The following is a 27,060-nucleotide window of genomic DNA, read 5'->3' on the forward strand; positions in this document are numbered from 1 at the left end:
TATTGGATTGTACACCATAATGTTGTCAATCTCCGGCAATAGCGACCACATTACATATTAATAATAGTAATAGAGTCGTAAAACCGAATAATAAAAAGCTATTTTATATTGTGTTGATATTTATGCTTGCCCTATGCGCGCCGCTACAATAGCATTAGTGTGGTAGAGACAGAGCATATACAAGCACAAAAGTGAATTTAACAAATTATTCGGCAATCAATTGAAATTAACTAATCAAGAGAACTTTCGCACATGCATAAAACGCGATTCGGGAGGTAAATAATATTGCAGCAAAATTGTGGAATATTCAATTTGGTTATAATTTATTATCGACCGCAGTGGGTTCGAGGTCCGCATTGTCCGATGCGTCCCGTGGGGTGGCCCTCGTCAAGAACCACACATTCATCGGTTCGGGTTTACCTTTCATCACCACCGCACCACGGAAATCCAACTGGAATGAGTCATCGTAGTTTACACCCTCGTTGAGGAGTCTGAAACAGAGATATTGACAGTCTTGTTAAACAAACACACTTTTTTTTATTATGCACCATATACGGATGTCGAATCGATTGGGTTTTTCTTTCAGACAGCCCCAACTCCATTCCCCCGACTACATATATGTTCCTCTCTAAACCCATGGAAGCCACACAAATTTTCATGGTTGTTCCAAAAGTACGGAAATGAATTACAGTTTGGGAAATTTATTGAGTATTTTGTTTTTACCAAAAAGTTTATTAATTAATTTATGTGTAGTCAAAGGTAAATTTCATAATTTATGGTCTGCATATTTTTTTTAAATGAATTATTGACAATGAGAATTGAATAATTAAACCAGAGAAAAAATGTTAAATGATCCACTTCATTTAAAAAAATCAAAAGGTCCTTAAAATTCGTTAAAATGGAAGCTCCATCAAAATGAAGCTTTTCAGAAAGCTGAGTAGTAGAGAATGTTGGTGGTAGTGGGTACAACCAAGTGGGAAAGCAGTGTCTGTTTTGTTTTGGCATGTAGAGTAGAGGAGCTAGTACAGGGATAATAACGACCATGTGGAATTTTTTTATGAGAAATAAGTGGGTCTGCTTTGATAGTCCTTCCAACAGGTGGTTGGTCACCACAACTTGCTGCGAGCGTCCGTTGTGCGTGTTTGCCCCAGAGAGTTGGCGAAATAATTTCAGTATCACGCAGTGTTTGCTTATTTTTTCAACCAGAAAGACTATGAGGGTATATGCCAAGCGAACTGCTCTTTGCTTTTTGCTATTTCGTCCATCAATTTCTCAAACGACCACCCCCCTATGGAAATACTTGAGAACAAGAAACCCCACTTTGGTTCTTACTTAAAACAAACACGGCTGCCAGTTTTATTCTGTCCCTTGTGCCAATTCATTCTATCGCCCTTGCAAAAATGGAGAAGATTTTTTACATCTTCTTCGACGAACTCATTCGCCAATTCAAGCGTGATGGTTTGAAAACCAAACAAAGTCGAAAAAGTGCACGAGATCATCTCAGTTCGATAATATCTGGAATTTCCAATGGTAATTTTTGTTCTTTGTCTCATTTGGCTTGCAAAATATACGTAAAGATATATTACAAAATGGAAAAAAAGTTAATGAAAAAAAATCGCCCAGGACAAAAGTTGGCACCAGAAGAAGCTGCTCGCTTGGCAGTGGAAACAGCTATAAATTTTCACAAGGATAGCAGGGATAAAAATTTGCAAGTAAGCTTTCAGTATCTTCGAGTGGTTCAATTTCAAAATTATTCATCGAAGATTTATGCAAAAAATCATTTCAATGATTTCAAGTGTTATAAGTTTTCTTTTTTAATGAAATTCTTATGTATTGATACTCTCCTCGCGCCATCGCAGTTTTTTTTGGTTAATTAGAATTCATGCTCAACAACTCTACAATTTTCCCCCAAAGACCTCGTTGATATAATCTCAGTGAAAATAGCATTTTCCAACTTTTTCCGAAACTTTTTTGTAGAACTCTACCCCAATCTCTTCAGGCATTTTTTGTGAATGTTATATTCAGGTAACAATGCCCGGAAGCGTATGAAATTTTATGCAAATATAATTATAAAATTTCATTATATTTTAATAACAAAATGATATTAAAAACTCATTTTTTACTAACTGAAAATAAATTCAAATTAATTTTGAATTGACACATTCATTTTATTTCCATCGCTAAATGAGAGATAAAACTTTTTTTTTTCAGTTAGTAGGGGAGATTGGAATAAGCTCGACCCCTTCTACGTGAATTTATGGCTTTTATCGAGCTTTTATAGTTAAGTTTTGTAAATAAAATCACACATAAAGATTAATTTAGTACACTGGAAAGACATTGAAAAAGTGTAAAAGAACATTTCAGGCAAATAAGAAAAATCTCTTTTGATATCAAAAACTAAGGAGAAAGAAAACTTAAAGTGCCGCATTTGTACCATTTTCCTCTACTCGAGAGGAAAACTTTTCAAAGGCAATGGTGTGGTAGAAAATTATATAACTTTATTCAATGTGTTTTCCCAGCAATATTCAAGAAAGAATGTCTCTCTCTATGGTTATTCAATGTGTTCTGCCAAAAAAAGTTTCTCTTCGAGATTTCTCCGCCCGCCCCCCTTTCAATTGTGCCAAAATGTTTTTGAGTTTGGGAAAACAGCTAAAAAGCAAATTGCATCAATCTGCATTGCAGTTGTGCTATATACTGTGAATTCCTCGAATTCCTAGGACAAACATCCCCCCATATGGGGCCCCTATGTAAGATACAAGGATCTAATAATAAATTCTCGACTCTTCAAATTAAATGGTCTCCTTGATGTTTTGTAATTTATTAACATTAACTAAATACTACATAATGGCATGTAACTAATCTGTGAATATTCCTCAGATTTGCTTAATGGGAACATACCACAACATCCTCTACATCGCCCTAAAGACATGTTGGGATTGGGGTGTCACAGATAGCAACACCGTCTGCTCACTTCTTGGTTTGGGGACATTCTTTTTCAATTCCTTTTCCCTCCATCAAGTGAAATACCGCTAGATGAAATACCCCACCCTCAGCATCCATTCCCCATTCTCTTCCGGCGTTCTAAGCTGTTTTGAGGAACCCAATGGAAAAGTGCTATGTATACAATGTAATTTGAGCGAACTTAAGCCTTACGCATCCCCTTGGCATTTCCTTTATACCGCAATTTTTCCTCATGTACACACTGGTAACCTATCGACTCCATTTGATCTCCTGCGCCGATGGTGGATGCCTCCTAAACCGGGGTACATTTCGTCATTAGGAGAAATCTACTCATGTGAGAAAACCTTTGAACGATTATTTTTGGGAGCTATCTTCGGAACCAGTGCGCCCTACTTTATTGCAGGCTGGAAATCGGATTTTAGAGATCAGGTAAAAAAAAAAGCGCTCCAGCATAGCAATTCACTAAAAAATCCACCCCCTCATCCCTCTAACCGAAGCTCTTTTTTTTCCTGCCCCCGCGCAACATTGTGAACGTAATCAATAAATAGGACATTTTTTTTCATTCCGCCCACATGTGAAAAAAAGGATGAAAATAGTAGAGCCATGGTGTACTTCTTGGATCATGCATCGAGACGGAGAATTGAATTTCCTGTTTGTGTCAATATCGAAGGGCAAAATAATCCAAGAATGACGCGGTAATGACAGTGAGCTTTATTTTAACGCCCTCCAACCAATGATGGTGAACTTTTGTAGAGAAAATTTCTATATATAATAGAGAATAATAATGCTTATAAAGCTTAAGGGGTTAATCCGTGTAACATATATGAATTTTCATTTTACAAGTCCCATTTTTTCCATTCAATTGTTAAACAGATTTCCTCAAGGGGTTATTTTTCGATTTTCATGTTAATGAATTAATTACATTTCTAGTTTATTCGAAATGTTATAAAGATTTTTTTTATTAATTGGAATGTACTTAAACTCGTATTTTATTCCTGCTTTATCCTTTAATTTTAATTTATTACAAAATGGGAATAATATCATTTTATAAGGATCATCTTTGACTACAAATCCGTTTTAATATTATTTAGGTCTTTCGTCTTCGTTACAATTTAATATCTTTAAAATAAATTCTCTACATAAAAAAACATTTTTTAAAGAAAAAGAAAAAATAGGATTTGTAAGAAAACCGATTAACCCCTTGAAGGAAAAAAAACCATCCCATGGGAAGTAATTTCTTTGTCTATCCCCTATTTCTATAGGTTCATTGATGTGCCAATCCAGTCGTGTGGCATGGCGTCACCCCTCCGTGTCACCCTTCAAGCTGGAGCACCCGATATTTTGCTTATTTTGCTGAGGTAAATATCGCACCACGTTCCATTTAAAGTATAATGGAGTGTGGAGATAACATAAGAGTGTTTAATATGCATTATCACACATCATTTTATCATTCTAAAAATTATTGAAATTGTAAAAAAAATGAAGTTTTGACAATTTTGATATGTGTTTAATGATAATGTCAAATGACATTTTATATATTATTTCAAAGAATTTTTTACAATGCAAAATGTTTTTGCATGAATTAAAAAAAAAAGAATGATATTTTATTTCAATTGTACACTTCTCTATGAAAAACTTCTTATTTGAACAAGAAAACTTATATTTTACTTTCAATTTATTTCTATACTGAAAAAAATCTTTTTTAAGCTTACATAAAGCGCATAAACATAAAATTCAATGAAGAATATACAAAGATGTTATAAAAAATAAATTTATGATTTTAGAACGAATATTATGCTCTTCAAAATTCTATCTGGACTTTTTATCGTCGCAGCCAGACCATTATATATATATTTTTAGGAGAAAAACGATATAGGCACTATAGATGGATTTTTCTTGTTTTCCAACATGTTTCGATGAAGTTTTTATGCGCTCTTTCGAAAGACGGTACATTTACTCTCGTATGTTTTTCCATCTGATGCTAATTTTCAAAGCTCAGCGGTCAAAGGTATATCGAAGAAATATTTTCTAAGAGTTTCTTTTTTCTTATGTATTCCCTTAAGTTCTCGTTTTTCCATTTTACGATTTTTCCATTTTCTCTCTGAGAAGAAATTTATGTAACAACTTTATATTTTAAAGCCATATTTCTTCGTTTGGTTTACCTATTAAAATTTTATTTTTATGTAAAAGTAAAAAGTTATAAAAAAAAACCAAGTTATTTTATCCAATTAGATGAAAAAGGATAAAGCTGTTAATCCTTTGCATAGTGTGACTTTTAATTTTCCTTGAAATAACGTGGTGGTAACGTTATGCTGACATCAGTGGGTTTTTTCATGCTTGCAAGCTTTGTCAGAAAAAAAGTAACAAAACTATTTTTTTTTAATCCTTCTATGTGTTTCAGACACATTTAACTAATTCAGAGAATTTTGTGGGAATATGTTGCTCTTTGAAGCTTTCAAAAGCTTTGAGGTTTACATTGACCCTAACACTGCCCTGTGCAAGTGATTGCAAGTGAAAGTTTATGTTTTACAAGAGAGGGTTGTAATGGAATAATAATATAATTGTATATACTAAATTGCATTTGCAGATATGGTGCCAATCCGAATCCAATGGACGGAGGATCAAACCCCATAATCGCATTATTAGATAAATTACTTGAGTCTGAAGATGGACGATATCCATACCAATTAGAATCGTGCTTGAAAATACTGATGAGGGCTGTACCATTTATTGATCTCCCATTTAAGGTTACTGTCGAGATTGATGAATTTCTTAACACACCCCCAGAATTTTATATATAGCCCTCTTTTTTTCCACCATGCAGCCCTACATTTTTCATGTGCGGAAGGAAATGTTTGTGGAGAAATATTGTGTGCTCATCAAGGATGGTTTTATATCGGAAGATCAAATTGGCGAAGTAGCATCCCTCAAGCACTTAGCGAGGTATGGACGATAGTAAAATTTGTATATGTAATGTGCTTCCGCGTTGCCCAACTAAATGTGCTTTTAACTGCACACAGGTGTGAAATTCGCCAGAGGCTACGAGATACGGGCACATTACCCAGAGGCATAAAAAATCTCCACCTTCCACGACGACTGAGGCGATATATAGATTTAATGGAAGACTAATTCGTTGCACCGAAAAGATTCATGAATCCCATGAGTTCCCATCATGTGGTGTGTGACTAATGAACCCCCTATTGTTCGATCAGTAGTATAAACGTATCCTACTTTTGGCAATGCGGAGATGCCTTTTACAGCACTTCCCCATGCGGAGATATTCCATAAAAATAATTGAATAATTTATTGCAGTGTACCCAGTGGGTTCCTGTACTTAAAATGTTATTACGCAATATCCCACCGAAAAAATATACATATTCATTATATATAATCACATAAAAAGTGTAGCACATTTTTTGATGTTTGTTCATAAAACGGGGTGAACCGCAGGATTGTGTGTGTGTGTGTTTAGGAGGAAGTTGTATAAATTTGATGGAAAAAATAGGAAAAATTTTCACCCCAATGGACCCATATGGTTGTAAAAAAATGATATCATACTCACTTGTAGGTCTCTTCGCTCACATTAATACATCCTGGGGCGCCTGTCGTTTCTGTGCGACTCGTAAGATTTACTGTATTCCCAAAGAGACAGTATCGTGGCATTCTCTTTCCAATCACCCCCGTCACTACTTCACCCGAATGTATTCCAATTGTGATTCTCTGCAAATGGAAAATTTTACACCTGCTCTTAGTTTTGGCATTTATGAGCAACGGCAGTCAGAATGGCAAGGTGAAAAGGAACATTGTGCGAGAAAGAAGAGATCCAGAAATGATAGGGGCAATTGTCTGAAATCTCATTTAGATAAGGATTACACGAATGTTTGGAGTATTCAGTGAGTCGTAGGTATGTAATGTAATGTGTATGAAAATATAGGCGGAGGAAACATTAATTTCAGACGCAAAATGGGAAAATGATTAAAATTTTCTTTTGCGTTGCTATATTAGGAGAAATGTGCTGAAAGTGTAGGAAACACGTAATTTCAATAAAATCATTCTACAGAACTACCTAAGATGTGATTTTTTTATACTTTCAGTCAGATTATTTAAAAAAAATTATTTTCAATTTTCAATAATGTTTTTTCAATTATTTTCCTATAAATTCGTTAATTAATAAAATTTAAAAGAAAAATGAAAAGAATGTTATATGTGGTAAAAGAGAAAGAGGAAAAGACATAATTCAAGGATTTAAAACTTGATTTTATAACACCATTTTAATTTCATGGTGATGAAAATCAAATTAAATTCTCTCAAGAAGAAATCAAATTGAAATCTATATCAATAAGAAATATCTACGGGTTATTAAAAGAACATTCACAGAAATGATTTATAGTGTGCAAAATCCTCGCATTTTATAAAATAATTGCAATTTTGCATTGTTAATCGTAAAATCATTATCTTCAATGAATGGTGTGCGCATTGAAGTGCAAGCAGAAGCAATGACGAGTGTTTTCACAGTAAAAGTGTGGAAATTGAAGAAAAACGAAAACATACCACGGGTTGAGATCCCATCATGACATTCTTTGCCATATCCATCATGTCGAGTGCTAAATTGGAAATGCACTTGGCGTGATTCTCGCACGGATCCGGAAGACCAGACACCGCCATGTATTTATCACCCACAGTCTCCACTTTATAAACATTTGGATTCCTCTTGGAATCTGTTAAGGCATCAAATACAGTGTAAAGTTCATTTAACATTTTCACTATTTTCATCGCTCCTTCCGCATCCGTATTCTCGGCACAATACTTGGCGAATCCAACGATACCCGAAAACATGAGAGTCACACTGACATACCTGTTGAGAAATTCATTCGGAACATCAATATTTACACTCAAATCCGATGAGCTGTTAAGTTATTCAACGGCCAATTTTGGCGATATAATTGGAATGAAAAGCTGTGTATGATCTCTCTATTATATGGCATTTCCCGCTCTAGATTTCCCCCTAGACTTTACTCATCAATGATTGGTTTATATTCAATCTCTTCTATTTCCATAAGTTTATTATGTATATGATCATAAAGTAAACTAGGTGCTTAAATTCTGCTAAATCGTTTAGAAAAAAAATTTCTAGTAGGTACAGAACAATTTCCACAGAATTTACATATTTTCACGGCAGCAAGACATAAAAAAAAATGTTTTTACTGATTTTTTTTCCTGTAAAATACGTAAAATATTCTTGTGGAATTATCAAAATAAAAAATATAAACTTTATAATAAAATTCACCCCTGCGAGCTTTTTATGCAATACTTAGGGTCGAAAGCTCAAAGTGAAGAAACAACTTTCCCTGGGAAGAAAAGGAAAAACACTCCTCCAAGACATGCGAGTTTTGAAAGTTTCTTTTTTTGCCATAAGAAAGTTTTACTATAATGGTTGTATCCTAGCTTGAGGTGTAAAGCCATCCTAATCCTAATAAGATTACCTTTTACATACATAATATCGACAGTATCAAATATACAAATAATAATAGCTTTTCCCAAGTAAATGTTGGGATTAAATCGCTTAAATAGATTATTAGGAGCGGGTAAAGTCACCGAACTTGCACAGATAAAAATAATATCCCATTAGATATTCTCATCCGAATGCTATGTCGCACATGTATTTTATAGTTCCCAAAGAAACTTGTGCGAGAGCTTAATTCATCCCCCGTAAATATACATAATATACATACATTCCTATCTTGAATAGTAACGTGTGGCACTGCAAAATGCCCTCGGGTGAGTATTTTATATTGAGACATAAGATATGATTTGAATAAACATTACCTCTTTGGTGGAACAGGTCGCTGATGCCGCAACTCGTTAGCAACAGTTTTAGGTAGAACAGAGTACAGTAAGCTGAAACGTTTATCAAGTGATTAAAATCCAATTACTGTATTTATTGCACGTTTCGCTGGATTAAACAGGATTAAATTTCATTTTGGCATCCGAAGGGTATATGAAGGCTTTTCTTATTGAGTTCACTCGCATCCTCAATTCACAAAATTTACTTTATTCCCTGTCTGCATAGTATTAAAGGCTATATATAACAACCTATCACACTTCATTCACACACACAATCCAGATGGATTTAGAAGAGGATATGGAAATTTACGGATGAGCCATCATACCCATCGAATCCGACATTTGGAATAAATTGATTTTGCAGGATGTGTGGGTCACGAGGAAGGAGGTTACATCATAAATTACATATATAGGTAGATATAAATTATATTTACCGGTCTGTCTTCTGTTTCTCACTCTCAAGTTCACGATAAGTTTGTTGCAGCTTATCCGTGAGTATTTCCAAATTTCGCGTTAGCTTGTACTCAGCTTCGAATTTTTCAGACAGCAAGACTAAATCTCTCGTTGCATCGTGAAGTGGTACATCGGAAATGAACAGGCCCTTTCTATAAAGTGAAGCGAATAAAAAAAGAGAATAGTAAACATTTGAAATATTGCCTCACAGCGTGAAAACATCGTTTATTATATCGCGTGGCATACAACATGATGTATTGCTGTACCATATTTGACTTACTTGGTGAGGTCATCGAGATTCATAACACTGGGATAACACTGGAACAGGATCAAATCAGATTCGGGTATGTACAGCATTTGACCCTGCGTGAAATTATGTGTTATAAGTAAATACGGCGAGAAAAAATCTCTTGGGAGGGTTGTGTTGTGTATACATAGCACTATAATGTTTTTATGTACACACAAACTTTTTTTTGCCCCACGCCTCTATTATATAAGAAAAAGGGAAAAGAAGCGGAAGACTATGTATGGAACGCACCTTCAGTCTCAAATATCGCTCATGCTCCAACATTGCACCTTGTTTTGTTTTCAGCACGTAAATTGTGTTAATGTGGGCCAAAACGTTCTCGAAAGTCATGTCCAGATGCGGGCGTACGGCCTCTAGAATTTCCAGCAGTGGGCAGTTTTCTTCGGAAACTCTGAAGTGTTTTTTGAGAAAACAAACAGGGATAGAAAAAAAGAAAAGACGTTTAGGAAAAAAGTGTATTTAACGCTGCGTAATGAGCATGATTAAAAGTAATTAAAAGTGAACTAACATCGCTTATGTCGTGCAATTAATATTCATTTGAACCATTGCTGGAGGACGCACCCCCACTGAAATGAAGCTTTCTTTCCATTACAAAGTTTCTTGAAGATTTTTTTCTTCTATTTTTTCTTTTGCAAACACTGAAAATGTGCTTTTGGATTGGCTTTTAAGAGTCAGTACATGCTTTGGGTGGATAATGTTATTTTCAAACTTATTTAAAATATACCTAATGAAAGTATGGTACTAAATATTCAAGACATTATGCAAAGTGAAAATTAAAATTAAAATTCAAGAAAGTTGGTTATTATTAATAATAAATGACTGAAATTCAATGCTTTACGAATTAATTACTTTTTTAAGCTCGTGAGATTTTTTTTAAAGTTTAAATTTGGATTAGTATTGCAAAAAATTAACTTACCGTGGAATAACACGTGAAACTGATCTCCCAGCTTGAACAATTCGCATTTGCCGGTCAAACATTATGTGAAATGGAAACACTCTGCAGAACGTTGATGGAGATATCAGTGGTCCATCTGATAATAAAATAAATAGAATAGGTAAAAGCTTTATTGATTGCTACTTTATTTAATGCTACAATCATGGTATAAATAAATTGACTTTTCTTTGGGTGAATTATACCGTATATGATAGAAATAAGCCACTTCATTTAGGATGTTAAAAGACTTTTCAAATGAAAAGTTTTTATATTTTATTTTAATACAGAATTGACAAATAGAAAATATAATTTGACAAAAAAAAATTATATTGCAAAAAAAATTATATGAAATAAAACAGAAGTCAGAATGGCTTGTGTGATGGGAAATACATTAGGAAATGCTGAAATACCTTGAGATGTTATTGCTGCATCATCAGGTAAATCTTTCTCCTCTGTCGATATTGATTTCTCCGTCTTGGAGCCAGAGGTTTCTGTTATCAAAAATTGGATATGGTCCGAGACTTCTTGACTTCCTGCGTTACCCTTCCCACTTCCGCCAACATCAGCAATGGCCTTTTCACTCAGACCCACAACGGTTGCCTCGTTGCTGATTCGACTCAAATTCTGTTGCAAATTCTCTGTAACACGGGCGAAATAGAAGACATGAGTGGAATATGTTACATTTTTTGTGTGTGACAAAATGCTAACCCAGAAGAGAATATTAAATTAGATGTTTATTTCAAAGTTGGAGTTATCGTCCAAAAGTTTGTGTAACAAATTTTATTGTACAAAATGATGCTATTGTGCTACACAGAATTCGCCGTGAAAAAAAATCATAAAGTATGTTTTTCATCCACAAGTTTTTCATGAGGAGCATTTACAAATTCTGTATAGATGTAAATTTTGAAAAATATGAATTGTCATGAGCTTGAACTATATGGTGGATAAAATAAGAATAATTTATTTAACTAAAGTTTCATCTCCACGGACGCTATAGAAATTTAAACTCTCATTTTTTATCTTTCGTATATTGCAAATATTATTTTACAAAATTACAGACATTGTCAAATAAAAGGTAGTGTAGGTACTTCATAAATTGCAGCAATTACTTTTAAATAAAGGCAAACAATTCAAAAAAAAAAGAAACATAAAATGAATGGAATGGTTCTTTTTTTATTCCTTTTAGAATTCTCAGAATGGGATTTAAAGATCAATAAATCACAGAGCTTCCTTTTCTTCTTTTAGCTGTGATCACAATGACACTCTGTCATTTATTCACCTTTATTTCTGAACTCTCTAATCTCTTTGTCAATGGATTTAAATTAAATGTCTCAATTTTTTATCAATCGCAAAAAACTTGAGGACAAATTAATGGGGGATTTGTCAAATGAAAAGACAAAGGTTAAAGAGAAAACATATCAATTTTGCTCTTGAGCCTGGAAATGTATTTTAATTGGATAAATGGCGGAGGAAAAAAATGAATTGAAACTCACCTTGACACGTGCAAATAACACCCTTCTTGTCTCCATTCTGTAGCGTAGTCGATTTTAAACAGGTACAATTTTGTTTTCCTACACGATTTTGATTCCCTAAGATTAAACTATGAGTGTCTTTTGTGTCAGCATTCCTTGCTATATGTATACCCGCTGTATCCTCATTGTCGATGGGTTCGCCTTTTCGTTTAATTATTTGAATGTCCACATCAACGCCGTGGAGTTTCGACGCAACTGCCTGTGAATATAAATCGGCGCTAGAGAAAATTTCTAATATAATCACTGGGAAATTCTTGTAATGAAAATTAGCTAAGCTTGGCAAATTTTCCTCAGTGCGATAATTCAAATAAGATAGAATTAGTTAATACAAGGAATTCTGCCTATACATACATGAATATGAGAATAATTGCATCAATTGAGGTGAATAGGAGCCAAGAACAAATAACGCAAAAATCTGCATTTCGTAGTTCTTTGTAAATTTATTCATTACACAATGTGTGCACTTGAGTAAAAAGCTCTGGCTAAGTTTAATTTAAATTAATTTCTTTACTTTTGTGGAAAATGTAATTTACCGTATATGACCCTTTTTTGGTATTTCGTTTTATTTGTTCACGTAATTTGGTATCCACGACCTAAAACTTTCCCTTTTACCGAATGGAAAGGAAAAGTTCAGGGAAACGACAGCGAAACTGCACAAGGTCTGAGGTATAATTTATTGTGCATAAGTTTGATTTTCCGTACCACATTTTTGGACAATTTCAACTAGATTTTCTTATTCCAAATAAATACCTATATATTATTTCAGAAGGGTAACTATTGGCTGAATTTTCAAGAAATTTTCTTTTTCTTGTAAACTTTTCAAAGACTGTCTGAAGCTCCTTTCTTGATTGTTTTTTGTGTTACAGAAGAATTAATGTATTACGCATAAAAATGTGAAAAGCTTACGCGACACCCATAAAAATCAAGTCCGGTTGAAAGAGTTAATCTCTTGCCTAACATGAAATGTTTTCCTTTTTCACCATTTTTTCCTGAATGCTTATGTTAGGTATTTATATTTTGGTTATGTGCTCATATTACATAACTCCTATATGTAGTTACTAATTTTTTTCTGCCCGAGAAATAATAAAGCTAAAAATAAGAGTTAAATTTATTGTGCCATTAAACAACATAGTTATCAGTGCGCGGAGTACCAAAATAGGATTAATTCTCAAGAATACGTATCTTGTATTATACTACATAATATGTGTGTAGTATGTGGTATACCTTAACTATTCCGATGACAATATGTTCGAGACCGGGACGTTCGGAATAGTAATGCAACTTGAGGCCACTTTCGCTCTCCGTACACCGGAAGGAGGGAGCTCTCATGCCAGGATACAGCGTTCCCAGGTGGTCGTGTAGAGCATCGAGATTCTGCGGAGGTATATTTTTTTTGTGTGGAAATGTGTATAATTTATGCGGAAATTTGTCATGCGTGTGCCTTTTATCACGTACCTGCAAAAAATCCCGCGGTGTAGCACCAAGGACTTGGAGAATTTTATCATACCCCGAATCCTGACAGAACTCAAAAAAGGTCTTCCCGAATAGCTCTAAAATAGCATCAGCGGGTATTTCTGCAAAATTAGACATAATCTATATTTCACGAAAGTATTATATATGTATAATAAAATATTTGCTAGATGAAAAGTCGCGGGAGAAGTTTTGTGCTTGCCTAAGTATAGCGGCTAAAGCGGTGTTAGAGGTTGCGAGGGAATGTGGTAATATTTGCGGAAATTAGGGCAATGAATTTAATTTTTGCAATTTCATATAATATTTTGTGGAAATTTGTCCGCAACATTTTTACCTAACTTTTTTTCATGGAATAGGTAGGTACAATTTAGGAAGAAAGTATGTCGTCCAAATAAATTAGAGGCAATTATTTAATGATATTCTAGCTAAACTCACCTAATATTTCAACAGCAGCACCTATCAGATTGTACGTTATCTCATCATCGTAGATTTGTCGGACGAGAAATTGTCCCTCCATCGTAACTTCAGCCTTTTTTCTAGAAAAAAGAAAATACACGACACACATACTAATTACAAAACATATTTTTACTCAAGTTACGTACATGTTCTCCTGTAACATTGTTAATTTGAGTAATTGGCAATGATTGTGCACAACAAATGGTTTATGTATAAAATTTTCCCTACAACTTTCCATACCAAGCACTTAATTACTCCCTCCAGAGGGAGAGTTTTGCTGAAATCAGTTATTGATTTTCTGGCAGACAATCGTTTACAATTCACGCTTCCCAATAGTTTTTTGGCATGAGTAGGGGTGGTACTGTGCGGGTTTCTTATGCCTTTGATTTCTTACGAAACTCCCGGAATATAGGATGAGAAACAATGAAGGGAAATTAATGTACATGAGCCAATAGAACTATACAGCTCTTGCTTTGGTAAAATATATAATTCGTTACTTTCAACCACAGCAATATACATATATATATTTCTCGGAAACATGTAAATATACTTCTATTGCAGGAAGAATTGACATTTCCTTACAACTCGAGCATCACATAAAGTGGTCCATGAACAGTCTTTGTTGCGGGAAAAAAAGATAATCTTGGGAAAAACGACAACAACACTCTCTTTCCATTTACAGCTGGGAAATACTTTTCTTTTGGGAAATTCATGAAGACGATAGCTCCAAGTGAATAGCATCCTACACGCCAATGAAAAATTCCCAGACTTGGGATTTTTTTATAAGTGGGCCAGATGGACAGTAGATTAGGAACTTTGCTATATGGATCCATCGAGTGCTCTTAATATTTAATTTATCGTATTTTAAGTGCATTGATTTTTTAAAGCTCGTCGTAGTACATTAAACAAGAGCTGATATAAGACGAGATTTTTAATATATGGAATGTACGTACATGAAGCATCTGTATATTACATATTTGCTTTAACCCATATAAGATAACAAGAATATACGCTGCTGGTGCCTCTATAAGATTTACAATATTGAATAATGCTTTTGCTTTGAAAAGACATCCCAAAATTGTATTGTGATTCCTTGCTCAAATGAGCAGAACAACTTCTTACAAAGTCCGCATAAAAGTAAATTGTACAAACGGGTGTCCCACATTAGCAAGCTTTTATATATGTACCTATATATACTGAAAATGTTGACATTCTCTTCCTTCTTAGCTCTCAAATTCCCAGTAAATATTTCGTCAACGTTATCTTGGGGAGTTCGTTGGCATTTAGCCAATATGTATTAAACATAAATTGTTTATATTATATTTGTATCACAGTATGTAAATTAAATAATATTTTGACATTTTGAGCTACGCCATGAATAAAATACTTGGCCAGAAATTCAATATTCTGTTTTGAAAATATTTTTACATTCTAACTCCCATAATTGTTTTTCTCACCATTTGCTATCAACGCTATCAATGCTATTGTCCCAATTATGTAAAATACATCATCATCCTGGCAAATTAACTTGTCAAAACTGATATTTGCATCTTTGAAAAGAGAAAATATAAACGTAATATTATATAGAATATTGCTTTATACAGTCCATAAATAAATCATTTGTAAGCCGATTATGGCTGCGTTGGCTCCATGCAGGAAAGTTCAAGGTTCTAAGTATCAATTTAACCGGAAACCCTCACCATTGCTTTCTCTCTTTAAACATAAGAAATAAACACACATTACTGCACTTGACCCGAATTTCTTTTTACACTACAAAAGCTTTAAAGCCTTCGTTATATATTTTGGAGTTAGTTAAAAGTTTCTTCTTGACCCTTATGAAAGTTTAAATTTTATAATTTTCCAGTGAATAGGAAAATTTCCCGGAAAAACCTTCATATCTCTTAATTACTAATTAGACTATTAATGATCATTACATACCTAACGTAGTCAAAGACTATAAAATAAGTAGATAACTTTCTGAGAAGATAATAATATAACTTTAGTATCTTTTGAACCGAATTTAAAGGAATTTATTGATTTGGTTCTTGGAAAACGACAATTTATTTTGCTTTCTCGGTATTCTCTCCACCTCTAGCTTTCTAACAAAATGTGGAAGGACGATATATCACTTATACGCCGTTTATGGTGTACCTCCCAGAGCTTCCAGAGATTGTTCTTATAATTATTATGTTAATCAGTGAATATGTGGACTAATGAATGTATTTATGCAAATTTGTAGTACGAGACTCATGAGAGAAACTATAATGTGGTTAAGTTTAATGATGAGTTTGTAAATCACTCAATCGAAATGATACACATTTGGAATGCTTATGTTGTCAAATAATATAGTTCATGTGAAAGCAGTTTTGTGAGCTTTCATAGGACAACAATGCAAATTCCATTTCCATTGAATTTGAAGGCATATAGGAAATAGCAGGAAATCACAACGCTCTATTTACTTATTCTTGAAGGTGATGAAAGTTAATTATATGCTCTCAGTAGAGGCGATTAATTTAAATACCCAGGATATTTGTTTGGTCGTTGAGTTGGGTTTTCGTTCATGAACGTACTTATGTACCATACTGTCAAATGAAAATTATATTAAATCATCATCAAAATGTTATTAAATATTAAAGAAGTTGAGAAAGAAGAATACTATGTAAAATTCATGAGTAATATGAAGAAAATTCTAAAGTGAAATCAGAAAATCTAAGAAAATAATCCAATAAATTTGAATAAAGTATTTCAAGCTTTCAAGTTGGAATCGCTTTATTTAGCAAAGAGAGAGCTTTTGTGGTTTTGAAATAATGAGTCAATTAGTGTTTCTGTTTTCTTGCTTTGTTGGCTTTTGAACACGTGTTTAAAATTTACCACTTTACCATTTTCTGTCTACATGAGAAAATAAATTTGTGGTCCCGAAAGCATGATATTTAATTTAGAACAGGGATTATTATTTTCAACCGCTTTATATTTTCATGATGTTCTTAAAGTAGCAAAAATGTATTTTTTTTTTCACAAAATAAATCTTTTGAGTTTCAACTTTTTTTCTTGCTAAACTGAAAACATGAGTTTGATTTGACTGCATGATATCTCATGGAAGAAAATTTCAATTTACCCACATAATTCAACTTCTTGAAGACTACCACCAAGTTTGTCAAGTTTATTACTGTGTGACGAATAAGCAGAAAATTCTTCCATATCTGTGAGTATAATAAAAAGGATAAGTCTTTTCCGGTGTTCTTTTTTCGGATTTTCCCTTCACCACCCTCACCAGTTGTAATCTTTCGCATGTATCGCAATGCGAAATGAAAAAGTGTCAAAATGTATCCTGTGTCTGAAAGTGTAATAACAGTGAGAAATACATGTGTATACAGAGAGCATGACATTTCACATTGAGGACTATTCATCTTTAGTATAAGAAAATAAGGCAAAAAAAAGACGATTGAGAAGAAATTGTTCAAATGGCAACCGCAAAAAAATGTGTACGCCCCGATCCAGGAAAAAGCGACGTCATCAATCTGTCAGTCCAGAAATTTAGAATCATTCTTACGAATTCTGCTATCTCTGGAGTATATATAGGTACATATATAGTAGGGTATGTACAATAGTCTAAAATATTCATAACTTAACCCGGATATACCCTGATTATTGTTCTATTCACACTATTAACAGGATTATGAAAGATAATGAAATTTTTTAATTTAATTAAAATTTAGAAAACATTTTATACCTCTTCATTATTCTCTTTGAAAGTCTGTTTTTTTTAGACCAAAATAATTATTTTATATAGGTAATCAACATGAAGTTGCTATATTTGTTTTATAGAAGCCAGAGATAACAATAAAATCTACAAAATAAATTAATTGTTGATTACAAACAACAACGATTTTTTTGTGACAAAAAGGTAATTTGAAATGCAAATTGAATTTTGTCAGTAAATATTTTTTCATTTATGCGGCCATTCTGTCCAAACATCACGTTTTGGTCAGTGTGATATAAATTATATATTTACATGTTAATTACTAGTCAGAAATACGATTTTATTCTTCTCCAAAATATACACAATCATATAGTATTAAATTACATTAACTTCCGCGGAGAGAGAACAAAATGATTCGTCATCGCAACATATTGGAACTGGCAAATTGGATTGCTTCGCAATGAGCCTTTGTATTTCATTATGGCATCATATATACCCTTCGTTACATATTTGACTACAACATATACTAAAATTTCACATCCATACATGTTCCCTAAATAATGTATTCATGGGGGAAATGTTTGAAATTTGTAACCGCTGACAAGTACTCACACGTGAAATTGGAGATTTTTCAAAGTGAATCCCAATTATATTACAAAATCCGAACCTGAGTGGCTTGAGCGCCATTTGGTGTAGCGATTTAACCCGTTGCACCAACACAATCATCTAACAGATTAAAATATCCAAAAGAATTTTCAGCTTAGGTTTTTTTCTTTCTCTTCTAGAAGGAGAAATGAGAGTTTTCAAAAATATACATATGTTTATAGAAAGTAGGTCCTATCTCTGAGAAAGAATCCCAACTATAACCCATGAATGGCGGGTGAATGTGACTAAAATAGAACAACAATATAATAAAAAAAAAATGTTGAAAACTGAGCAAATATTTTCACTGAAATGAATATTCTCGAAGAAAATATTACGCTAAGGAATTTATAATACCACATAACACGTTCGAGCCAAGAATTAATTTCTTCTGAAACGCATTCTTGGCTGAATTGCAATACCTACATATTTCTTTTTTTTTTACAGTGTTCACCATAAAACTTTACTATACCCTGTGCATGAGAATATTATTAAAATATTTTACATATTTTATTTCAAGAGCAAATTTCTAGAAAATGAAACATTGATTTCGGAAAGAAAAATTCTCTCCTAACACGTTCCATTTTTAACCTAATTAGTTCCACAAGTGTTCCTTAATTAATTCATGCAAAAAATAAATGTGTTTTATTACTGTAAGGTGAACAGTAAGGCATGAGCGGATTAACGGGACATCGATCGCCAACCTTGTCGGGACAGTCAGTGTTGTGATGGCAGTGACTGCGACAGGAGGTGTGTCGACACGTCCTTGCCGCTTGGAATGTAAGAGGGATCTTACATTACTTTTATTTATTACTCATTTTCGTAAATATCAAATTCATAAATTTTGGTTTAAAAATTTTCTTGCAACTATAGACAATGATTTTATCATTAGGACATAAAGTGGTTATTTCTGATTTTAGTGAGTTGAAATGTTTTTTATCTGTAATTTCTACGAAAACTTTTCATTAAAAAACCCCGTAATGAAATAAAGTAAGAGGGAAAACATTATGTAGTTCATCTAGCATATATGCTTTTTCTCAGAAAAGCATAATCCTGTCCAACTTTTTGTATGCAATAATAATGAGATATTCCAACCCGGCATCTCATTGCAAACATTTGTCCAGGAAAAAGTACAAAAGACGATAAAACCTTGTGAGTGATTGGCAAATAGATCAAACTCACCAATTCTTTTCCAGTCATATCGTTTGTGCAATATTCAATTTCCTGGAACATTATATCCTCAAGACCTGAGAAATTTCAAACCCAAGATATTCGTAAGAAAGGAGGTACCTTCTAAACAGGGATATATATCCGTGTATACGCCGCGGGGACGAGAAGACTTTTCCGCTACGTTTTGCAGTATATTCTTCACAATTTTCCAAGAACTTTTATGCACAATTTATAAAAGAGCCTCATTGTGAGGATCGTAAGCGATGAATGATTTTTATAGTATAGGTACCGAATGTTAGAGAACTAAGGAGACTTGAAGGGAAAATCGACCGTATTTATTTTGGGAACACAATGCGCGAAACATAAGGAAAAATGCAATATTGGATGGTCCTATAAAAAATCACCGCAATATCATACCTATAGGAATCAATTTGATGATTTTATGTAACCGACAGTGCGGTGAATAAAAGGACACGCACAATAGTATAAATGACAATAACAGAAAAATTCGATAGCCCAAATCTCTTGTTGTAGTCGGTACATACTCTACTTTGTATGAAAAAAAGTCAAATACGCTGAACATAGTCTGTAAAGTAATATTCTAATATAATAATACAGATGATCCATTAATGGAACCAGCATTATACAAGAAAAGCTTTGTAATTTACATCAAAATCTTTTAATTAGGTAGGTATCTTAAGTAAACCGTAAAAGAAACTGAATAGTTGCTAACGTCGTGATGCCAGAAGCGTTTTCATCATTATAATCTTCTCTAACATAATAGCTACATTAACTCCTTACAACTGAAATTATTCTTTTTACTAAATGCGCGAAAAAAGATGAAACGATAATGAATTCTTTGTGTATACCAAGTACAAGGATAGGAAGCAAAAGTACATACTTCCATTATTCTAGGAATCATTTTAGTTATTTACATTCCTCATTTATTATGCTCATTTAGAATGTGATTGTTCTATATTCCTGACTGTATTTTAATGAACGCAAAATTTCAAATACCGTAAAAATTTAATATTTTCGAATTCTATTGTGACCTCAAGGATTATAGAGGTTCCATAAAATAAAACCTTAATAGAAGGGCAAACCATTAGCAGTATTGTGAAAGGAAAAGCATTAGGAAAAAAAAAAGTTTACAGCGCAAACAATTTGAATATATTTTCTTTCAAAGTTAGCTAAAATACTTACTTACTTACTTTACCGGCACTACAGCTGGTCTCCAGCCTTGGCCTGATCGAGGATCCTCCTCCATCTGTCCCTATCCCGCGCCACTGTCCGCCAGTTCGGCACCCCTATTGACTTGGCGTCCTGGTCCACGCCGTCGATCCATCTGAGGCTGGGCCTTCCTCGTCGCCTCGTGCCATAGACTCTACCCCAGAGGACTTTCCGAGCTGGGTCGTCTTCATCCATACGTGCTAGATGACCAGCCCACCGCAGTCTATTAAGGCGTATTTGCTTGACGACATTTACCTCTCGGTAGCGCTCGTACACCTCGTGGTTGTATAGACTGCGGAATTGTCCTCCCTCACATACTGGGCCAAAGATCCTTCGCAGGATCCTTCTTTCGAATACGGACAGGAGTTCGCATTCACTTTTGCTAAGTGGCCAGGTCTCGGATGAGTATGTGAGTACTGGCAAGATCATGACCTTGTACAGCAGGAGCTTTGTCTTGATGGACAGGTGTTTGGATCTGAAGAGTCTTGATAGACTGAAGTAGGCCTTGTTTGCTTTTAACAGCCGCGCGCGGACTTCGGTGGTGGTGTTGTTGTCGGCTGTTATTGTGGACCCAAGGTAGACGAAGGATTCTACGACCTCAAATCTGTAGTTTCCGACTTCTACTTGACCAATGTTCTCCGTAGATGAAGTTGGAGTCGTAGTTGGCGTTTTTGCTGACGATGCCACCATATATTTTGTTTTGTCCTCGTTGATGTGCAGCCCCAAATCTTGCGCAGAGCGTTCAATCTGGGTGAAGGACTCTTTGACATCACGGGAATTGCGCCCCATGATGTCTATATCGTCAGCATACGCGAGAAGCTGCGTGGACTTATTGAGTATGGTCCCCCTCATGCGCACGCCGGAGTCTCGAATCGCTTTCTCAAGTGCCAGGTTGAAGAGAACGCACGAGAGTCCGTCCCCCTGTCTGAGTCCATTTTTGACGTGGAACTCCCTTGAAAGCGATCCGTCCATCTTTACTCTGCTCCTCACATCGGTCATGGTCATTCTGGTCAGTCTTATCAATTTTTCAGGGATGCCTAATTCCCTCATGGCAACGTAGAGTTTCACCCTGGCTATGCTGTCGTAGGCCGCCTTGAAGTCGATAAAGAGATGGTGGAGAGCTTGGTCATACTCTCTCATCTTCTCCATGCATTGCCTCAGGGAAAAGATTTGGTCGGCTGTTGATTTTCCTGGGGTGAAGCCGCACTGATAGTTTCCAATTGCGGCTTGGGCGTATGGGGCTATCCGACCAAGTAGGATAGAGGAGAATATCTTATAGGCGGTACTCAACAGCGTGATACCTCTATATTGGCTGCACTTGGTGATATCTCCTTTCTTGAATATGGGACAGATGACGCCTATTTTCCAATCCGCCGGCATCACCTCCTCGTCCCACACTCTGAGCACCAACTGATGGAGACCTGAGTGCAAACGGTCCCCCCCACATTGGAGCAGCTCTGATGCGATTCCGTCAGGCCCCGGCGCTCTATTGTGCTTGAGCCGCCGAATCGCAGCCATAGTCTCATCCATGCTCGGTGGATCCAGCATATCATTGTTGGCTTGAAGGTGTGGAATCGTCACCTCGTCCTCGAGCTGCCCATTCAGTAGTTCATCAAAATGCTCAGCCCAACGCTCCAGGATGCCCTCCTGATCGGAGACCAGGTTTCCCTGTTTGTCCCTGCAAGATGAACACTTCGGTGTATACGGTTTCATCCCGCGAACACGCTGGTAAAATCTCCGCGCCTGGTGCGGCTGCTTCCTGTATCCTTCCAGTTCACAGACTAGTTCTTTTTCCCAAGCTTCCTTTTTCCGTCGGTGAACTTTTTTCTCCTTTCTTCTGAGATCCCGATAAGACTCCACGCGTGATCGTGTTCTTGAACTCAGCATAGCTCGGTATGCTGCATTCTTTTGCTCAGTGGCTAGCTTGCATTCATCGTCGAACCAGTCGTTCCGATCTACTTTCCGACCGAGGCCAAGGGTGGTGGAGGCCTTCCCAATGACGACGCTCTTAACATGCTCCCACATGTCGTTGATGGGCATCCCGTCTCCAGGTCCACTTGCATTATTTGCAAGGGCGGCATCAACTTCCTCTGCATATTTTGCACGAAGCTGCTCATTTTTCAGTGCTTCTATGTTGATCTTCACCGACTTTGTTGCTGCCACCCCTTTGAAGGTGGCCACCCGAGCTCTGAACACAGCCCCAACGAGGAAGTGGTCAGAATCGACGTTTGCTCCACGGAACGTTCTCACGTTCAGTAGGGACGTTTGATGTCGGCGGTCGATCAGCACATGGTCAATCTGGTTGAAGGTTATTCCATCCGGTGAAGCCCAAGTGGCTTTGTAGATGTTTTTCCGCGCGAACCGGGTACTCCCAACCACCAGGTTGTGTGCAGCGGCGAGATTGATGATGCGTTGTCCATTGTCATTGGAGTTCTCATGCAAGCTATGGTCACCAGTATACCGCCTGTGGACTGGTTCCCTCCCTATCTTTGCATTCATGTCCCCAAGAACGATTTTGACATCATATCTTGGGCAGGCGTTGAGGGCTTGTTCCACCAAATCGTAGAGGTTATCCTTTTCCGACTCGCTGGAATCCTCCGTAGGGGCATGAACATTTATGAGGCTGATGTTCTGGAATTTGCCTCGCACGCGCAGAGTGCACAGCCTCTCACTTATCGGTTTAAAGCCGATTACCGCGGGCTTCACTTTACGGCTGACCAGGAAGCCCACGCCGAGCATATGATGTTTGGGATGGCAACTATAATAAATATTATAGTCACGCTTCTCCAAAACACCTTGTCCTGTCCAGCGCATTTCTTGGATGGCGGTGATGTCAGCCTTATATTGGGACAGGGTATCGGCCAGTTGCGCTGCCGCGCGAGCTCTATACAGGGAGCGCACGTTCCATGAGAAAATGCGTAAATCATTGTCCGGTTTACTAGGCTTTGGTCGTCGTCGGTGTATCAGTCCAGATCCGAGGCTCCTTAATTCATTCTCACCAGGGGTTTTTTTACAAGAAGGGGAAGGTAGCCCCAAGCTAAACCTGCATTATCCGGCGTGGACGGAAATGGGCTGGTTCGCGGCATAGGTTTGACCATAGGTTTATCGTGGGCGTGAAGAGCACTTCACCAACACGTACTACTAGCTATACCTAATGCTAACTGCGGACGGTATTAACCCAACGCAGCCGTTCCCCTATCCACCACCCGGGGACGCGCTTGGTAGGTGGTCCAACCCCCAAGTAGCTAAAATAGGGTATTGTAAATAATGTAGGAAAATCGTCTAATTTAATTTTCTTTAAGGATTTCCATAAAGAAAAACTCCTCAAGAAGCCACTTGAAAATTTTCTAGAAAGCTCAGCGTGGATAAAGGCTTTTATTCTTCAGGGAAGAACTTCTTTTGAAGTTATTAATTGAGTAACGGTACACGGTATTGAATTAACACCTTATGTTTCCTTCACGAGATTCACTTTACTCATTAATGAATTAAACGAAGACTTTCCTGAACTTTGTTAGACATTCTAAGTTTGTTCTCACCCACTCTTTGTGCCTACAAAAGCATTAACTTTTCATTTCATTTCGTGTACATTACATTTTCTTGATAATGTTGAAGAATATTTTTATTCCCTCAAAAATCATTCGCCAAACATTTTTGTGTCAGATTAAGTAGTGATTCCATAAACTCCATGTGTGTACATATTTCATAATAAAACATAATGTATATAATCTATGTTAACCAATGCAGAAATCCTGTGAAGAATTATGTAGTATATTGTCTACTACGGTAACGTCACAATTTTTCACACAAATTGCCATCACTCAAAATCACGAATTTGATGAAACAATATAAGCCAGATTTTCGCGCAGAGTGGTTTTTGTGCCGGAAGAAGACTTACTTTATTTGGTTCCATATTTGTAATCCGAAATTCTTGATGACGAGCAATTCGAGAGCGTAATTCACAAATCCGTACTAGAAAAAAAAATTGAGAACATTTTTTGAGTGTTGAAACTTCACATAAAAGAACAAAAAAAATATGTGAATGAAAAATGCGTGACAATGTTGTGTGGAGGAGAATTTTTTGGGAGGATGAGGTGAAATGGGTGGAAGCTCCTTAGTTAAGATGTCTCATAAAACATGCGGAGGGTACATTGGTGAATTAGGGGTATGAGTGGAGATATTAAATTTGTAGTGTGTATTTGCATAGTCGACCCTAATTGTTAACTTGTATAATACTCTCAGAGAGTACATATTTCATCAGCACGAAATTGAAGTTCTGCTTGCTATTTATGATATGCACAAGCATATCAGCTGGAGCTTTTTATCACATTTATATTCATGAGTAAATCTCTGTGTTAAATTAAATTATTACTAGAGGAACATATTCAAGTGTAATGTATCTCCAACATTGTGTTAGAGGGTTGCAATTATACTACCACGACACACATTCACACAATCATCTCAAGAGGTGGGAGATACTACTTGTGGGTTTGTGGGGTGGGTAGTAAATGATGCCATGTTTTAGTTGCTCCACTTCATTTCGGCATACAAGCATCTTCGCCCTCATATTTTTTTTTCTCAAGAGGGTGAATATGTTTACAGCCTTAATGGAAATTCAATTTGAATTGTACTGTGTCGTCGATATGTGTAACATCAGTAGGGCAACATAAAACTCTTTATGGGGCGTACCATTTTTTTTTCCACCGAAATTTCCTCCGCTCTGCCAGAAGAGACACAACCAAAACGGATTGGAAGCTGCTACGGAGATTATATGTTTCTCTTTTTTTTTCGGCGAATTTGACACCAACTCACAATATTTCACTCAAATGTAATTTACTTTATTGCAATCTCCTTCCACCAAAAAAACCTACACTCGAACGTATAGACGACACAAAAAAGTCCACCCATAAATGGAATAATATTTCATCTAAATCTGCAGCAAACACTAAGGGTTGTGCTTCAGACGATGACTTGGACCACTACACCACATGACAAATTCTATATTGCATTTGATTATAATACAAAATTGCAAACAATTTTAATCATACAAACATTTGATTTGGTCAACTCTCACAAAAACATTTTTTTTTTATGGGAAAAAGCATTGCACATTTGCCAAATTACACATTTCGCATATATATTTTTTTTCAACACCACTGTGAACGATCTGCTCTCACGAAATGACGAAGGTGGAAAAAAAAGGAAAGTGTTGAGTGAAAATTCAATGAAAATTGTGCATATGTAAATCCGTCAATTTTTTTTCGTGCGTAATACAATGCAAAAACGTAACAATGTGCTTCACTGCTCAACACTAAATCCAACTACAGTTGGCACAAATGTGCAGCTGATGCTTGCGGCCGTATCGAAGGAATTTTCAATAATAAACCAATTCACAATGTTTTGTGGAGAATTTGTAAAAATTGTATTCCGCACAACCGCGTAAGGGGCAACCTGTCGGGACACAACTCGGGGTGCGACTGAATGAAAATGGGGAAAACTTTTTATATAAACGAAGAACTAGATCGATTGCTTTACGTGGTTGATTCGGCAGTATTCCTTTACCCCCTACGAGATGGCGCTCAATTTGCGGGGGTGGCGGGGGGCAGTGTGCTTTTTGGTTGATGCTCAGGGGAAGATTTGTGTTCTTCAATCATCTCCCATGAGGAGAGTATATCAGCATATCCATATATAAAAATTTGCATATTTCACCCCTTAACCAGTCAGTCCCTTGTGACGCATTAATAAATATTGATACTTAAAATATGCCAATTAAACACCAATAAGGCAATTAAGTTAAATCCGATATCAAATTGTTTTTAGAAAAAAAAAGGATTTAATTGTCCATAATTAAGATGATTATCAGAATGATTTATATGATGTAGGGGAAGGTGGGGAAGTGAAGTTGGCCAAATTGTTTTAAATCATTTTTATTTTCTTCCTATCAAGGATTATGAGGCAAAATTATCATTAGACTTGTTTATGGACAACATCTTATTCGATTGCTAATAGGAATTAATTAACTTTTCTCGAGCTAGCATAACTAACCCTTGTTTCCCCTATATTTAATTTATTCTATTCCTCTATTAAGTAATATTTTGTATTGTATTGTCAATTACAATGTAATAAATCATTTTCATAAAATTGAAAGAGAAACAAAATTATTTGAAATGAAATATTTTATCAGATAATTGTCTTTAATTTAATAATTAAAAAATAATTAATAAAGAAACAAAACAGATGTAAATGAATTGTCTTCTATCTAAGGAAAACTAATGCGTATGGGCAGAAATATTGGGTATGGTGTCTAACAAATTACAGAATTAGAAATTAAAATTGGAATAATAAAAGTCTTAGACATGAATTT

General features: G+C 35.6%; 2 protein-coding genes across 2 annotated transcripts; one reads left to right on the plus strand and one right to left on the minus strand.

The window, feature by feature from the left end:
• On the minus strand, positions 1–26,175 carry LOC129788852 (guanylate cyclase soluble subunit beta-1). Its single transcript, XM_055825243.1, has 15 exons — positions 25,386–26,175; positions 24,595–24,668; positions 13,937–14,037; positions 13,487–13,605; positions 13,256–13,405; positions 11,993–12,230; positions 10,910–11,137; positions 10,482–10,596; positions 9,797–9,956; positions 9,539–9,621; positions 9,240–9,410; positions 8,788–8,859; positions 7,513–7,816; positions 6,524–6,681; positions 1–491 (listed from the first exon to the last, which is right to left on the minus strand). Exons 1-15 carry the CDS (start codon positions 25,386–25,388, stop codon positions 317–319), a joined length of 2,151 nt encoding a protein of 716 aa, XP_055681218.1. The 5' UTR covers positions 25,389–26,175; the 3' UTR covers positions 1–316.
• LOC129790022 (uncharacterized) lies at positions 1,182–6,363 on the plus strand. Its single transcript, XM_055827181.1, has 9 exons — positions 1,182–1,530; positions 1,624–1,712; positions 2,878–2,977; positions 3,281–3,390; positions 3,547–3,656; positions 4,224–4,319; positions 5,549–5,708; positions 5,786–5,904; positions 5,982–6,363. Exons 1-9 carry the CDS (start codon positions 1,401–1,403, stop codon positions 6,088–6,090), a joined length of 1,023 nt encoding a protein of 340 aa, XP_055683156.1. The 5' UTR covers positions 1,182–1,400; the 3' UTR covers positions 6,091–6,363.
• Positions 26,176–27,060: the final 885 nt, after the last annotated feature.

This window comes from Lutzomyia longipalpis, chromosome 1 (assembly GCF_024334085.1).
Source record: "Lutzomyia longipalpis isolate SR_M1_2022 chromosome 1, ASM2433408v1".
NCBI classification, from domain to species: Eukaryota; Metazoa; Arthropoda; class Insecta; order Diptera; family Psychodidae; genus Lutzomyia; species Lutzomyia longipalpis.

Coding starts and splice junctions, on each gene's coding strand:
- LOC129788852 (XM_055825243.1), bottom strand. Junction 13,606..13,936: donor TGCTGCTGTTGAAATATTAG/GTGAGTTTAGCT, acceptor CTAATTTTGCAG/AAATACCCGCTGATGCTATT. Junction 9,957..10,481: donor GTTTCACGTGTTATTCCACG/GTAAGTTAATTT, acceptor AAAACACTTCAG/AGTTTCCGAAGAAAACTGCC.
- LOC129790022 (XM_055827181.1), top strand. CDS start 1,401: ATGGAGAAGATTTTTTACATCTTCTTCGACGAACTCATTCGCCAATTC. Junction 4,320..5,548: donor ATTTTGCTTATTTTGCTGAG/GTAAATATCGCA, acceptor TTGCATTTGCAG/ATATGGTGCCAATCCGAATC. Junction 5,709..5,785: donor TTATTGATCTCCCATTTAAG/GTTACTGTCGAG, acceptor TCCACCATGCAG/CCCTACATTTTTCATGTGCG.